Genomic DNA, 17,388 nt, shown 5'->3' with positions numbered 1-17,388 from the left:
CTTTGCTTTTGTCTGTTGTTTCAAACAAAAAGCCATATCTAGTTAAATGATGGCAATCACAAATAAAACCACAATCTCAGTTTAAGAAATATAAACTCAATTCAATATGTTCTTGCTGTCCTGTGGTGAAGGATTCAGTCTAAATACAGAACAATGACCTAGACTACTGTGCCTCTTTTCTCAGAAGTCATAAAATTCAAACACAAAATCTGGAAGAGCATAGTCCTCTTCTTCCCGAAAGGTTACAAATTCAGTATTCCTAACGTCACAGTATAGGCATATTAACGATGATACAGACTTCGCTCCACGCTACTGCAAGCGAAACTATTGGTGATTAAAAAAACCCACAAATGTCTTGAAGGAAGAGTGGATAATATTTACACTTACCATTAACTCTTATTTCACATAGGCTATCCAACGAGAAAGTTACTACGTTTTTACTGTGTTGGCCTATGTTATTGTAGACAGATTGATAACTTTCAGACTAAAGGAAAGAATCACTGGAACACACTGATGTTTGAATTGCTTATTTTAATTTAGAAAGGTGCAGAAAATTACTAAAGTTTCGATGCGGTTACAATCTTCAAGAGTAACTGATTAAATTGTTCTTCACATTTAAGATGTTGCATATTTGATTTAATACTCAAGAAAATTCATGTAAAAATTCCAGTCGTATAAGCTACGGAGCTCCCCCTTTCACTCCAACTTTCCTTCACAATACTAGCACCTGCTGCCCAGACACGCAGGGTGAGAGCGCATGCGTTTTCCATGCCTTGCTAGACCTTCGCGCTGTCTGGAAATTGCCTTCACACTGGCACCCGCTGAGCTAGACGGGTGACGATTTATCAAAGAATGGAGCAAGGGCTAATCCATAATTACATATTCATAAGTGCAATGAGGATAACTGCCACAATTAACACTACAATAAATGTAATAACCAAAGCACAGTACTTCTTGAGACCTTTTGAACTCATCATATAATGTAGCCATGCATCATATCAGATTCTCCAGGCATTTCCAAAAATCCATTAATCTAGCTTTCATATGCACAGTTATTAGGCTATAGGCCGATAATCTTCCCAGTTGCGCGCCGCATCCCCCTGCGTAATTAAAAAATGAAGGCCATCGAGTATGGAGACCACGGGCCGTACAGGGCGTCAAAATACTCCAGCCAGAATATGCTACTATTTCAACACACCCAGACAAACCACGCTGACGCACCCCACGTTGCATGCTATAATTGATGTGTGCAATAGCTGATGTGTGCAAAGTGTCAGGGCAAATCTGTCAATCATTTATTATAGGACGTTGTGGCATAGGCTATCGTCAAACGTGACATGAAAATCCCTTCTCTGTAAAAATATTTCAGGTAGATTAGTTATGGTAATATGTCTTGAGTGGACAGATTCTTTTATTATATTTTATGCCTCAGTCTGATAATCTAGGCTGAGATAGAGATAGATAGATAGATAGATAGATAGATAGATACGTTATTGATCCTCAAGGGGAAATTCAAGGCTGAAGGAGTGTCTTCATAACTAAAAGGAGTGTCTTCATAACTAAAAACCAAGAGGGGTAAACTGTAAATCCAAATTAAATCCATTCAGTGTACAAGATTATAAAAAACGCAACAATTCTACCCCTACCATTTAGCCTTTATTTAAAATCAGCAGCTACCGTACATGTGTTAGGCTCATTGGCGGAGCGAGGGGGTGGCTTCGGGGGCTCAAGCCCCGAATCTTTTTTTGTATATGTATTTTCAATTTCCAACTATTCTAATTTCTAAATTAACTTCCCCTCGGTTTCTCTATAAATGTTGCAAAATGTAGGCTACTATTACTGAGGAAATATCCCTTATTTTCATAGCCCAATATTGACAAGATAATCTGATTTCCCACACGATGAGTTTAGGCAATGCCAGAGCCGAGATGTAGCGGTTTACGTCATAAACCTGGCAGGAAAGTTCAGAGCGGCGCAGTTTAAACAGCAAGCCGGTAAGAAAAAACGATTGTCAAGAGATTAGGCAATTAGGCTACTGTACCCCGGAATACAAAAATAAACTTCAGAAAGACAGAAAGTTTGTTGTACTGTATTCATAGAGTCTCAATGACCGAATCAGTAGATTTACCTGTTGTCAGTTGAGTTCGTTCAATTCATTTATTGTAGGCTAGTAGCCTAGGCAAATATGAAACGGAGATGTACTGGCGGGATTTTGAACTTGCATGTTTCATGCATTTTAGGGCAAAAAATACCATGGGATTAATGTGTTCTCCATTTGAGGAACGTAATCAATTGCGGACGTGCACCGACAGCTCAGACACAGCCTACCATAACTCATAAAAAACGCTTAATTAACTAAGTGCATGCTGATCAGATGCTATGCCTTAAAACCACCTGAGGCCCCTGGGCTATATGTTTTTAAGCCCCCCCCCCCAACCGCAAAAAATAATTGTGATTAAATAATACCCGGCCCGCGATATGACCCGCCTATTTACATAACGTGCGCTTTTGGTTAATATCCCTATAACATGCAGTGTAGCCTATCATTATTGAGCCTATGTAAAACCTTTACATAAACAGGAACAGAAAGTCCTCCTTAATCACGTCAGCATACCCCTGACATCGCTTATCAAAAAGGCTAGCCTACTGCACTTAAACAAGCGTTGAACTCTTACAACAAGTTAAAAGATGCGTTAGGCTACATGGACGTTTCGAGCTTTTCAAAAGTGCATGTGTTTGTCGTGTCGGGGTGTTCCCCAGGAGGTTTTTTGAAATTCTGTCCACTTAACACACCATTTTAACGCAGCTTGGGAGGGACATAAATACTTTTAGCCTACAGAACAAGCAGCTGGCTCATGTGACGTGAACATTGGCTACCCTATGCCTATTCACTATACTACACTACATGGAGACATATCTCACGTTAACAATGGAGAAAACATAACATAGGCTATTATTTGTGCGAATGGGTTAGCACAAACTTAGCTTTTGGTGAACGGAGATGCTGATCACTAATTAATTTCTTTGCGCAACAGCCCATGTTCTGCGTTCACTCCAGTGAGACAAGTGAAATACATGCTTTTAAAGCCCTTTCATTGCCAGGCTATTTGCTACGATATTTACCTGCTATGCCTTCTGTTTTCATGGACAGTTACAGGAATCCACGTCATTCGTTTATCGTTGCTTCAATCCTAGCCTACCCACGTTATCTCCAGAGTTTGTAAGTTTGTCAGTCAGTTTCAGCCTCTCCTCTAGCTCCTCTACACACCCGTTGGAATTGATTAAGTTTTGTTACATTTTGTTACACTTTAGAAGAGAAGACAAAGGGGGCCTCTGCATGGATGTCATTGTAGAGCAGTGCGATGTGCTCAATTAGGCTAGCTCCAGAGTAGGCTATGACTGACGCCGCGAATACGGACACGGCCGTTTAATATTATTGATTATCATTATTATTATTAGGAGGCCCCTCATTGGTCGAGGCCCCTGGGCTGAAGCCCAGGTAAGCCCCTGCATTAAGGCGCCAGTGGCCTATGCCTATAGACCCCTCTTGAAAGACCCAAAGTGCCAGTCAGATATAGGCCTACCTTGAGTCTCACATTTTTAAAGTCTCAATGTGTCCATTAGTTTACACAGAATTTACTAGAAGTAATTATTTAAGAGGTTATTTTTCAAAATTTTCTGCCGGGGGGCATGCCCCCGTACCCCCCTAGCCTTCCTGTGTGTGACACTGGGCTAAGCCCCCAATGTTTCAAATGTCTGGCTCCGCCCCTGGTTCGGCTGTCACTTTCGGAGCACTCTGACTAGTTCTAATGAACATAATCAATCGTAGGCCTATACTATTGGAAATCGAGCCGGTCTAAAGCTGCACCTAAATGCAAATGCGATATAGCCTAGTATAGTATGGCAATGAAAGTATTTCCCTTCAAAATCTCTGGCCAGTACGGGGATCGAACCCGCGACCTTGGCGTTATTAGCACCACGCTCTAACCAACTGAGCTAACCGGCCACGACCACCAAGTTAAAATATCTATGTTAACTTCAGATACAAATGTTATAAAATGTCGATCTCCCAATAGAAGATGCTGTCACACCGAACACGCACTGGAGAATACACAAGTTGTAAAGAGCATTAAACATCTGTTGCCAATAAGTCTATGGATGCACCATTACATACTGACTATAGGGTAGACGATCCTCATAGGACATGTAGCCTATTTACAGATCCTGGTAGTCTCTGAAACGTGCAGATAGACAGATTTTCAACTGTTTTGTTCGAGGGCTCTTTGTAAACTTTCAGTAACCACATACAGTCTATTTAATCTAAAGCGCAAATTGGCCATGACCCGTTCCTTTAACAAGTGCCCACATAGCATATAGGCATTACATCCTAAAACAGGCGTTTAACAGCGGTGACAAAGTGTCACATTCGCACTCAAGGTGTCCAAACGGATGAAGGGGCCAACAGCAACACCTATTTAGTCTGGATAAATCCATCCTGTATTTCAGTAGGCTAGGTTTTCTCAGCGGACAAACTGAATTGAGATACCGTTTTACAAGATGCATTTAGTCGGTCAAACTATTCTTCTGATTTGGGTAATGGTCATGGAGATATGGGGAATTTCATTTCAGACTCACTTCAGGGCGAATAGACAGTTGCGAAGGAAAAAGGAAACTCATAGCCTTGACATACCCACCAGAGAAGACATAGGCCTACCGAGGGATATTGGAAAGGCAGGTACTCAAACAGATTATTCGTCCGTTGAGCATTTGAGTGATGGCTTTTCTGTGCCGATGGGACATCCTGGGTCAGATAGTCGAGTACCCAAAGTCCAAAGTCCTACAAACAAACCTAATGACAGGAATGCTAAAGGGTTCTGGAATCATTTCTTGTACAGAAGACGATCAGGGTTTCAATATGTCCTACCTATCCAGAACAACGAAGTACGTCAGGAGAAATGTCGAGCAATTCCTTTCTGGCAGGTAAAGACATGTTCTTATTGCCTATCTTTCTGCTAAATGTTAGACCCACTATATTGAGAGGACATATCGGCTAATTGTATGTGTTTGCACCTATGTTTAATTTACAGAGAGTTTCCCACGAAGACTGCGAACCCCAGCTACTGAAAAACAACGTTTGCTTCGGAAAATGCGGCACCCCGTTGACCAGTGACGATTCCACCGCCTGTCTGTTGTGTTCACCAGTGAAATTAATCCAAAAAGCGGTGCAATTAAAATGTAAAGACAGCGCAGAGGTTACTAAAGACATCAAAATGGTTGAGGAGTGCCAGTGCAAGGAGCATACAGGAAGGCATTTCATCAATCGTGGTGAACCAGTCTTGATTGATCCCAGTATTGGAAATTAGTCTCAGACACTCAAAGATGTTCCTCACATGAAAACGGCTTCCATGTTTCAGTAGCTTTAGAAACGGCAATATTGTTTTTTTCATGTCATGTATGAATTATTGTATGTAAATATCACTTAATTTTGTTTTTCATTCTGAACATTTTTGATTGGTCTGAGCTATTCACTGTTCTGTCCCAAAATGTGTGGTGTTCTTAAGAGAATAAACTAAATGATGTAACACTGTTTTCTTTATTACACAATTTATTGCAAGTTTATTTATAGAATTAACATGTCAAAATACAGTACATTCTTATAGGGTACATTTTAGAGCACTTTCACAATTTAACAAATCATTTCCCTTAAGCTACCAGTGCAAAGACACGCATTGTGCAAAATATACCCTCTTCCTTTTCAGTTAAAACGGTCTGACATGTTTGAATGAGACACAGCCACAATGCGCCTATACCTTCACAATTTTACCTTTGAAAAATGTCTTCTTCAGCTGCGGCACAGACATTGTCCCTCTACTCTTTGGCACAACATATGTTTGAATTATGTTTTGTATTTGTCAAGTGTGGCCCATAGTATATTTAATTGGGCTGAGTCAGGCCTGTATGATTTGTCACGTTTAGGCTACTATTGAAAATGGCATGTGGCATATTCAAGCCTATATGACTGAAATGTGATGTAGTGTCCCATAACACTGTTTAATGTACACACGTAACAACACTGCCCGCGAGGTGCCGTAATGGCACTCAGAGATTTAAGAGGTAGGCCTGTCTAAAAATAAAAAGTGACCCTTTGCTCTTTTCAAGAACGTCTAATTATTGCCAGTAGGGGGAGCACATAAGACGGATTACAGCCTCCGGATAGACGTGTGCTCATGCGCACTTGGGAGGATAAATATAGAATAATATAAATGATTTCACATTTAAGTGACATGGCATCCAGCACATCTGGTTATGCACGGTGGACGAGAAATCCAACGGTTTTTATCTGAACTTATTCATCTAAAGCTTAAAATTATTCAAAATATAGAAAAGCATTTTTACTCAAACAAATCTGACACATCTGTTCGTTGCATAACAATAGTAAATGTTAATAATAATATACATGAGTAAATAAGATTATGTTTGAACTACACTGACTTTACAAACTGCTACTCTGCCCATCATTTAAAATCTTCATCTTGATTTCTAAGCAAATAGACCTCTCCAGAATAAGTCCCGCCTCCGTAACTTCCGTATCCATCCAACTTCCGGGCGTCGATTGTCTATGGGAAATAACGCGGCGTTTCGAAACATCATACCGGTAAAACATCTGTAGGTAGTAAAGTAGAAAAAGCTGGTGGGCAGATTGGCCTACACACTTCTGCCATCTAGTTTCCACTGGATTTTTTGATTGTCGTGGCACCGGCACTTGGATGTAAAAAAAGTTAGGAGGTGGGACTTATTCTGAAGAGATCTATAAACATAACTTGTGCATGGTTAATATATCTCCAACCTATTCAAATTAACAATCAACACAATACTTCAGATAACTGCTCTAATGCTAAACAACTACCTACACCACTGGTATGTAAGGATATGGCATTAAGATGTCAGCAGGTAATGCTTTGGAGTGGAGAAGGTTATTGGCCCCTGGACAGAAAAGATGCCAGGGTGCAAAACACTTATCTGGACATTCAACAAAAGCATTGGTGTGATAAAACTCAAAGTGCTATAACTTTAAGCCACTTTTAAACATTCTAACACAATTTTTGTCACTTGTCACCACAGTCAAACTTAGTACAAAGCAGATCTTCTTTTGGCAAATCACATGTAATGGCTTTTCATCATATATTTGGCTAATTCTCATAGCCAAATGTCTGACTGTGAGCTTTCCACACATACACAATTTGATAGCAAATGTGGTGTGGCAGTGGTAGGTGAACTAATTTAAATTCTTCCCAGACAATCTCTGACATGTAAAAGAAAATGTTTGGCATCTGGATTTGGATATCTCTCTCTGAGAATTCAATATTGCTGTTAAACTCCAATAGAGCTTATTTGACCTTTTCCTTAATAATGCACACTACCTGCCTTTGAGTTGATATGTTTTTGAACTTTCATTCCTGAAAGAATGATATGTACCTTTAAATGTACCAATATAGCTGTTGTGGCAAAAAATACCTCACAAAACCAACCCTTCATAGTCAGACCAAAGGTCTCTTGTATCTACAGAAAAATGAGAACTTTGTGCAGAAAACACAACATATCCAGCCTCAGCTATGTGCTTATCAATGGTTGGGGGGGGGGGGGGGGGGATTTGTTCTTTAACCCTTTCCAGCCCTGAGGAGAAGTGAGTTTGTTTTATAAAGCTCGGAGCACCTCCGGGAGGTTGAGCTGAGGTAGAGCACTTCAAAGCCTTGCAGCGTGAGCACTAGGTCATCTTGATGGGCGACTTGTTTTGAGCGTTGAGCAGGGTGACGTAAGGGACTCCGATGAAGGCCCATTTCTCACTGGGCCAAAAGAGGATGACTGGCCCTCTCTCCGGAGCCTCGCAGACGGCGTCAAAGTATGCAAAACACACACAGCCCAGGTAGGAGGCCAGGCAGATGAGGATGTGCCTAGAGGGAAGACCACAAGCATCAAACCACAAACCAGGACAAATGTTGCTCTACGGTAATGTCTTGTATAGCTTACAGCAGCCGACTGTTAGGTTAAGTTTATAATGTTGTGGACAGCCACCAAGCGTCTTCTGCCCCACGGCTGCGCGCGCATCTAGTTTTGTTGGTAAACGGGAAACCCGTCTATTGGGACCATGAGCTAAAAATGCTTGGATCTAGTAGAGATGCACGGATATATCAGCCTAACATCAGTATAAGCTGATATCTGCCTTGTTGATAGGTATCGACCGGTCAAGCAAAACATTTATAGATTGCAGTGGCTAATGTGTCATCAATTTTGCACTAGCTAAATGTTGTGTTATGTGCAGACTGGCACATTCAGACATTGAAATGTAGCAGATTCAGCAGGGCTGAAAGACCTGAAAACAGTTCAGTTATCTTTTTTTATCATGAATACTTTTGTTTCTTTGTCACTAAAGGCTATAATCAACAAAATAAACAAAGTAAACAAACCAAAAAAAAAACATATCAGAGTCGGCAGTGGTTATCGTCCAAATTAAGTATATATACTCTTTTGATCCCTTGAGGGAAATTTGGTCTCTGCATTTATCCCAATCCATAAATTAGTGAAACACACACAGCATAGACATACACACACAGTGTACACACAGTGAGGTGAAGCACACACTATTCCCGGTGCAGTGAGCTGCCTGTATCAACAGCGGCGCTCGGGGAGCAGTGAGGGGTTAGGTGCCTTGCTCAAGGGCACTTCAGCCGTGCCTACTGGTCAGGGTTCGAACCGGCTAACCAGTAGGCCACGGCTGCCCCCCAAAACATCTAAAACATCTGTATCGGCTCAAAATTTCAGAATTGGTGCATCCCTATTAGAGATGAGCTGAGGGGCGGTCACTTACCATACACAGTGCAGATAGGGAAAATTGACCGAGGACCACATCTCACAGAAAATGCGATCACTGATCCAGCAAAGCAGCGCCAACGTCCACCAGAACCCTGAGATCAGGCCCAGCTTAAACACACGGAGGTTTTCACACCTACAGTAACAAACACACACACACACACACACACACACACATTATCCTTCATGTCCGTTGTCTCACAAGTTTGTCCCTCACACGTACATAATCAAAGGTATTGACATCAAAGCTCAAGACACTCCAAAAAAGTTTACAGGCATATTATGTTGTGGAGGTGACTAACCTCTTTTACGGGCCCAATTCTAAAACTAGCAATGGCATCTGATGGCTGTTAAACTGATGAAGATGGTGTTGGTGTCACCACAGTGACAAACAGCTGTTCAACACTTGGACTATGGGTTTCTTTATTCCTGTTTTTTGTAGTGTCAATAGACACCTTTTGCAGTTCACCCAGCTGTGTAGCCTACACCCGATTTGTGTATTCAGCAGTGCTATGAAAAACTCCCTTCTAAATTATTGCTCAGCCAGCCTAGTCTCTCGAGATCACAAATTCTTAGTCTATAGAATCTGTCGACGACAATAATTCTGGGCTAACGGACAAATCAAGCTGTTGGCATGTTCTCCAAACACAACAGCCTGAGTACGGCATGGCTGATGATGCTTATGTAAGTGGACACACATGTGGCTGAGAGCTGTCACCGGACACAACACAGCCGAGAGGGTGTGGGTCAGGGCTGGAGGAAGACGATAAGGCCAGGCCGAGGAGGGACGCTGTGGGTTGGAGGAGGACCGTCAGAGACAGGACACTGATGAAGATTAAGATTAAAGGAAGTGGATCAAGAGAGTGGAAATGTAAACAGATCACAACGGTAAGGATAGGAGCGGTCAGCTCTTCCTCTTGAAGTGAAAAGATAGGAATGGCCTTCAGATGCTGCTTACAGAGCCATATGGCAGAGTGGGGGAAAACACTTCACTTGAGGCAGTTAAAAGACTGTTTACATTATGCTACCAGTTATCTCCCAAACATATATTCACATGGATTTGCTGGGAAAGTGATCGGTTTAGAGTGTGAAATCCACAACAGTGTCTCCTCAGATGGCTCTTGAAATGATGGCCTCATCTTGGTGGAATGTTATTTAAAGACACAATTCAGCTGAGAGTGGTTTACATACTGAATGTTAAGACATAAAGAAGGTGCATAAAGAACTTGGAAATATATAGTACAGAACTGCAGAAATGCAGTTTCATACATACACAGCTGTTTTATATTATACTTACGAGTACTGTTATATTCAAACTAGTGCTTACAGTATGGGAAAACAACACTACAATGGGAGAAGGGAGACCGCTTGTGGACACGTACACCACCAGACCAGCTGTCACTTTAAATTAAGACCAGCTCTGGAATTCCGGCCTAAATTGGCCTGTCATATGGTGTTGAAAACATTTAGGAATGAGATAACGAATGCATCAGTTCATGGAAGAGATGGGAATAGCCCGGGTCAAACATGCCAAACATTTTATCCAAGAATAAAATAAAAAGGAAGACATGGACTAATGCCAAGTAAAACCATGTCATTGAGGGCAGAGTTGGTGAGTCATCAGAGAAGAATTCCTAGCAACTCACAGTTGCTGTGTTAACAGAGTGGACTGCCGCCAAACCGTGCCCAAACTTTCTTTAACTCAACATCCATCATCACAAATAGACATGGAACAATACCACAAGCGCCAGTCGGACTTCCTACAAAAACAACATCAGAAACAAAGTTCTAACCTTCTCAGAGACTCAGAACCAGCAGATCCAGTGAAATCTGTCAATGTGTCAATTCCTTGAACCAGATTGTCAAGGAACAGACCACACATTTATGCCATAGGCCTCTTAAGGCGAGAGGCGTGAGGCAAGGCATCAGTGACCTCCACTGAACAGGAATTTCAGTCCGTCTCAAAGACAATGGCCATCATCTGTGTTAGAGGACAGCATTCCAAACGGGTGAGAGGTTTGGGCCTATTCGGAGCCAGGGACAGCAGGCCTCTGACCCAAAGTGCAAAAACAAGTAGTCCATATCAGCCACTGTCACACAGAGCACGGGGGTCAGGGGCAAAATAGCTGGCCAAGTGAGGCAGGGTTCAATGTCTACAGACCTTACTCCACCTAACGTTAGACACATGAAAAGTTAGTGCCATTTAACTGCCAGATTACCTATAAAAGCAGAAATCTCTTTTCCCATCAAAATCTTTCAGTAATGACATGAGGACACTGCACAGGTTCAGCAGGAAAAAGCAGCACGTAGCAAGGCATAGAGAGAGCCACGTTCCACGATAATTAAAGAAATCAGGGATTACTGCTCATGCATGCGTACGCGTACACACACACACACACACACACACACACACACACACACACACTGAGTGAGTTTGCCTCATTAACTCCGGATGGAGCAGCTGGAAGTAGCCAGCAGTGCTCTGTGCACCCTGCTAAGGTCAGATTGATCATGCAATGCAGCTTTATTTATTTATTTTTTTAAAAGGCCCACAAGTCTCTCTATGACCCCTTGACCTGATGCTCAAATACTCTCATATTTGCATGCTCGCAATTTTACTGACCACTAAGCAAATTAACAGGCAAATGACCGCCAACGGATGCCTATTGTGTTCGAAAGACTTGAATAGCTTCAGTTATTTTATTATTGTTGCTCCCCATAACTCATGCAAACCATCTCCCCACAGACTGTGAATGGAAAAGGTTGGAAACCTTTTTCAACTCTGTGTGAGAGTGAATGGGGTGACAAGCACTGTCCAGGCAGTGCTGTGTGGTACCCTACAATGCTGGGCCATGCAAATCTTAATTGCTCAAACAAATGGGTCACTTTCCTTCATTGGCATGTTGTGCTTGACACAGAGAGAGACCGAGAGGGGGACAGAGACAGAGAGAGAGAAACAGAGAGAGAGAGAAGAGGGAGATAGAGAGTAGAGAGAGAGAGAGAGTAGAGAGAGAGATATATATATATAGAGAGAGATAGAGTAGAGAGGGAGACAGAGAGAGAGAGATAGAGATGTCCCTCACCGTTTGAGCTCGGAGATCAACAGCACAGTGCAGGGGATGCCCAGCATCATCAGGGACACGGAGTTGATGACAGGCTTGATGAAGGCCAGGCCCGTGGTTACGCCAGACAGCACGCCGATCACTACCTTAAAGCGCGACCTGGAGGGGAGAGGCAAGGGAACCAGTCACATGGATAAGGACCTAAACAGGTTCCACAAGAACTAGTGCAATTGTGTATAGAAAATCTGATTCTTTTGTGTTATTGGCTTAGCAGGGCAAACATATGTTCAACTTGTTTAGGATCACAATGAAAGGGTGTTGGAAGGAACTCGGAGAAGGCACACCTTTGCAAACTGTGATTTAGTTTAGAATCACAATGAAAGGGTGTTGGGAGGAACTCGGAGAAGGCACACCTTTGCAAACTGTGATTTAGCCCTATATTTGTTGCCTATATGTTTGGGAAACACTGAAAATAGACACACACACACACACACACACACACACACAGACAGACACACACACACAGACACACACACACACACAGACACACACACCATTCATACATAAAAAAACAGAACAAACGCTGACCCTTTAAAAAGGCCTGCATCGAATAAAAGAAAAGCCAATCTGTTTACTAGAAAGATAATCCTGGAAAGACTCCAATGCCTATAACTAGAAGGTCAGATTTTGTTCCCCAGATATAATTGAAAGCAAATAAGTCATTCGGACTCTCTCTCCCCCCTTCCACACTGTGGTGCATTTCTAGGACTTGTTGTGACAGGCAACCATCCCTGCTGCCTAACAATAGAGCATGAACTGATGACACAACAAACCCATGTTAATAGTGTCAGCGCTACCTCTGTCTGGACAACACTATTCTTGGGCAGAGAGGAACCAAACGTCACATGACACACAGTTTACCAGAGAGCACTAGCATAACTAACATGGAGTAACCCTGAAAGTTCAACATGTTAAGATGTATAATGGATGTTGAAGGGAAGTGATATTTCTGTACACCCCATTTCCAATTATGTGGTAATTTGTAAATTCTCATTATATAACTCACAAAGGTAAAGATAAGTGATTTGGTTTTGGTTGACTGACTTAACTAAACAATGCCTGCAAGACTCTTGGTACATGGGCAAAAGTTACACAAATCTCAATAAGCAAGAGAACTGGTAGGGTGTTATGGTTGGTTATGAAAGGAGAATCCATCAAAGGCTCAGGATGGTTTGTGGCTTAACATTTAGTATCAAGCTTTGTGAGAGAATTGTGAAAAGAGCATTTCTCAATGTAACCTTGCAAAGAAGCCAAAGAATCGGAAATACTTTCACCATAGAGTACATAATATTGTGAAAAGATTCAGAGAATCTGGACAACAGCCAGTCCATGTGTAGTGCTGAGCCAGAAATAACTGTTGCATGTGTGTATGTGTGTGTGTGTGTGTGTGTGTGTGTGACGTTCCTCAGAAGACACTGCATGAGATAGTGATCATGATGTGATAAATATAGCCACTTGGGGCTCTGGAGTATGTCAGAAAACAGCTAACCCTTCACACAGTCCACTGGTGCATCAAATCAGTTAACACTTAACACAGTCCACTGGTCCATCAAAAGAGGCAACTCCATTTCACAAACGGAAAGCCATTTATAAATTCCATGCAGACAAATTCCCCAGTGTTCTAGCTGAACTAATCTCAAACAGACTGAAAGTCAGAAAAGTCTTTCTCCAACATCTGTCACGAGATGGGGGTTCATCAGTCGCCATGACAAAGGTGACTTGCGTACAGCACGTGGATGTTTATTTCAGGATTTTAAGCAGACATATGCTGACATCAAGCTCATTTCTTTTCCTGGGAAGTACAGAGCTATACCAGAAAGATGATCATTCTGAATGTACTACAGAAGTGTGTCTTGCTAGACCCAGAGTGTGTGTGCTTCACGGGTATCTGTCTCCTTGTATCATCCATTGTGAAGGGGATGATTAAGACAACAGACTGTTCAGCAGCTGAGTTCAAGCAATTTGCGTCCATTCAACAGAATTCTTTGTTTTCATTACCCTTGCTTATTATTGCTTGAACTCAGCTGCTGAACAGTCTGTTGTCTTAAATTCTCAATAATTACTGTGTGAGGTGTCTAACCTGTCCTTCTTGAAAACTCGCGGCAGGTATCGCTTTGGAAACCACATTCCAATTGCACACATCAGCACCCAAAGAATGGCTAGCTCATCCAGCATCTGACCCAGGAAGCTGAGAGTGGCATGGAAGTATGTAGACCCAATACCTGTAGTAGAAAGAGGGGAGGAGGTACATTAGATTAGATTCAACTGTATCATCAAGACATTATTGACGCTACATGCAATTTAATCCATATGAAGTTATTTTGAGAACGCCTGCATCGCAAAAGGGCTTTAGGGCATTCACACTCACAGGAAAGTCACATTCAATATCATACGACAACTTAGTTTGAACAATGTTAGCATGTGACTAGTTATTGCTAGTGGGAGCTAAACTTCATCAAGTTTTCTCTAAATATAAGAAGGTGGGGCTCAACATACAGCAGGTAAAATCACCTATACAACAGCCTCCTCTGGCCACAGGGTTTAATATTTGTAATTTCAAAGAAGAGCTGTACACATATCTGTGCCAATTACTGTATTTGTACAACAATGAGCATCGCACGATAACCCTTAAATATACTAATTGTACTAATGTGTCAAGCCATGAACTTTCAACATCTGTGCTTTTAAGGGGTTTTCTTTCTAACACAATAATCCCAGATTAAGACTTGATTAAGGCTCTTAGCAAGTGAAGCAACTGAAGATCTCAGGGTTTAAAGTCTGCACTACATATGTTTTTGACTCAACAAAAAGCCAATCATCATAAGGATTGAATCTGAAAACAGTCATTGTTTCTGTGTATTATTAGAAAAATCCTGACCGTACACCTCTGATAAGAAAGTGATGCCCAAGAGAAGCAACTCCACCACTTTACTCACAACTCATAACCCATGCACACTTCATCCCAACTTGAAGGGAATTGTAGGAATGTCTAAGTACTAAAGACATTTACTGTTTAAGGGGCAAGGGCCAAGTGGATGGGTGAGGCGGGGTATTTATTTAGAGGTGTGTGTATGTTTGGATATCTGTGGAGGAACTGCACTATCTACACAAGTGGGTGTATGGGGGGGGCGTCTCCAACATGGGCTGTTCTATCTATGATGATAATGTCCGCTTAAACAAACACCAAACTGAACATCCATAGCAACTGTAGTCCAGTCAAAGAGTATAAATCCATTACTAGGGTTAGAGGTGGGGCTATACTCCAACTGTCAAGTAATCCTTGCACAATGAGCCTGTTCTCTAAAACAAACACACAACAACAACAAAAACAGTGAGAAGTCACTAGATTTGTGGCTATGGTATCTTCACAAATCTGTGTAATTTTATGTCTGAACAGTATTTAAGAAAGCAACGTTTGTTTTGGAGATGTGGAGTGAGTGGCCTGGGGACCAGGGCCTACTTCTATTGCCGACTGCAAGTTTGAAATATGATGACCTCTCGGGATATTTATGAGCTGGATGTCTTTCACCGTCAAGCACATCTGTGGTTGACCTGACGATTAAACTTTGGCCTAGTTCTTCACATAGTCTACAATTTGTGCATGACACTGAGGTTATTGGTCTAAGACTACAGGCTAACAGTGTGAATTGACTGAGGAGATATACGTTTGTTTACTGGAAAATAAGCACAAGTAGAATGTATCTTGTGGTCATGTTGTTTTAAGACAGCCGTTCTTCCAAAATTGTTAAGTGAAATCAGTAATACAGATCTGTAAGCCTAACACTTATTTACACACTGCATTTCATATTTCAAGTTAGATCAAAACATACAGGCCAACGACTTAAACGACAGGAGTTTGAGTTTTTAAATTCATTTTTATTTATTTAAAATCCCATTTCTGGTGCTAAAATGCATAGCCTACAAATGGATTAGTTAATGGAAACCCACGGAGTTTCTTTCGAGTTTAATTATGAAATTTGGTGAAGCTATTATCCATGGTAGAGAACAAGGTATTAGTGGTCCACCTTTCTAAATTATGTAATTCTACTTACCTACAACCACCAGAAGAATCCATATTAGATAAATTCCACTGTTGTAATGTGTGGCATATTGACGGAATAACCACATCAAAATAGGTGGCAAAATAAAAAACAAGATGTTGCTGATCTGAAATGATAAAACAATTGTCAAAAGGAAATATGAGCAAAATGACTGCAACAAAATGCTAAAATAAAAACAAAAGAGTGTAAGCTATAAACAGAAAGTGACACATGCCAGCATACTGTCTTTGTTATCATACTGTCAGCTGAATAGGCCATGCAACATATATTTTCCAGAAATATATAAAATCCTTAGTTAACGTCTATTGTGACCGTGGCACGCACGCAAGGATATGTCATGATTCGTGGCATTCGAGTTCTCGCTACTTGTTTAATCTAGGCTACCAAAATGTGTGGATGACCAACCCGGTTAAAGAGACCGCGAACACAAAATATTTTAGAGAAGTTGGAAGGAAAGACTCAAGTACAGACCGTGTTGTAAAACTCCGCAATGTTTGGATATATCAGGTAATTGCCTTCACACCAGTCCACATCGGAGCTGCCAGGTTCTAACTGGTCCCAAAATCGCAAATCGCTCATTCCTTTGCTTGATCACACGAGATATCAGAATAGGCTCTTGCAACCCAATTTGGTCGGTCCCGATGTCGCTTTTGTTTCGCTTTACCGGAGCTCGTCAGTCAGAATCCAAAACTTAACATATCTAATAGAAGATAAACGTCTATGTTACTTCCCTTTGACGTTTGATAATGGGGTCTTTGAAATCTTTCGTGGTCATACTTCCAAACACAGGGGACAGTCCTGGTGATAGGCTATTCTAATTCGCACGACTAACGGATTCGCTCCGAGTGAGCTTATCTTCTACACACAGCTCACGGCAACAGTTTAAACATTCAGCTGCATGTGATATGTGATCAACGCATGCGTGCTCTTCCAAAATAATATGTCGACCTTGAACCCGAATCACTAACGAAGGACCAGTTCGCCTGGATCTGTAGCCTATCTGATTTAATTAGGTGTTGCTCATATGTCAGATGATTGCGCAATTTCACGCGCAATTGACTTTACGGTCTTTTACGCCATGACCCTCTTCTTGTCAACAGCTACAGCCACAGATGAAATAGAGGAAATAACATAGTGTACATCATACTCTAATTAATGGACGCTCAGGCATCAACAAGCCTCCTAGTAGTCTACATAAGATAGATCTATAGCTGGACTTAAACTAATTATCGCGATTGACAGCTATTGGTTTTGACGTGTTACGCAAGTGTCAACAGCCTACGGATGTACAGTAGACAACGGTACACTGAAGAAATGTTACTCTGCCCTCTGCTGAT

The 17,388-nt window shown here is 41.6% G+C and overlaps 1 protein-coding gene and 1 non-coding gene across 3 annotated transcripts; both read right to left on the bottom strand.

Moving 5' to 3' along the window:
* Positions 1 to 3,932: 3,932 nt before the first annotated feature.
* Positions 3,933 to 4,006, bottom strand: trnai-aau. Its single transcript has one exon. It is a non-coding gene; the product is annotated as a tRNA-Ile (tRNA).
* Positions 4,007 to 5,574: 1,568 nt separating this feature from the next.
* Positions 5,575 to 17,194, bottom strand: LOC121705705 (alkaline ceramidase 2-like). 2 transcript variants are annotated; one of them, XR_006030876.1, is made up of 7 exons: positions 16,523 to 17,194; positions 16,043 to 16,157; positions 14,071 to 14,212; positions 11,952 to 12,089; positions 8,867 to 9,004; positions 6,817 to 7,952; positions 5,575 to 6,554 (listed from the first exon to the last, which is right to left on the bottom strand). XR_006030876.1 is itself a non-coding variant. In XM_042086887.1 (6 exons), exons 1-6 carry the CDS (start codon positions 16,628 to 16,630, stop codon positions 7,766 to 7,768), a joined length of 828 nt encoding a protein of 275 aa, XP_041942821.1. In that variant the 5' UTR covers positions 16,631 to 17,194; the 3' UTR covers positions 5,575 to 7,765. The 2 variants fall into 2 exon arrangements, 1 of the variants encoding a protein (XP_041942821.1); XM_042086887.1 differs by having other exon boundaries at positions 5,575 to 7,952.
* Positions 17,195 to 17,388: the final 194 nt, after the last annotated feature.

The sequence above is a fragment of the Alosa sapidissima genome, chromosome 1 (genome assembly GCF_018492685.1).
Source record: "Alosa sapidissima isolate fAloSap1 chromosome 1, fAloSap1.pri, whole genome shotgun sequence".
Taxonomy (NCBI): domain Eukaryota; kingdom Metazoa; phylum Chordata; class Actinopteri; order Clupeiformes; family Clupeidae; genus Alosa; species Alosa sapidissima.
Note: the sequence above shows the minus strand (reverse complement) of the source record. Positions and strands in the feature narration are given on the sequence as shown.

What these genes read in the sequence shown, in the direction of transcription:
- LOC121705705 (XM_042086887.1), bottom strand. Translation starts at nt 16,630, where the DNA reads ATGAGCGATTTGCGATTTTGGGACCAGTTAGAACCTGGCAGCTCCGAT. An exon ending in TTGCGGAGTTTTACAACACG is followed by an intron (nt 16,158 to 16,522) that starts GTCTGTACTTGA and finishes TTATCATTTCAG; the next exon opens with ATCAGCAACATCTTGTTTTT. An exon ending in CGAGTTTTCAAGAAGGACAG is followed by an intron (nt 12,090 to 14,070) that starts GTTAGACACCTC and finishes TCTCCCCTCCAG; the next exon opens with GTCGCGCTTTAAGGTAGTGA.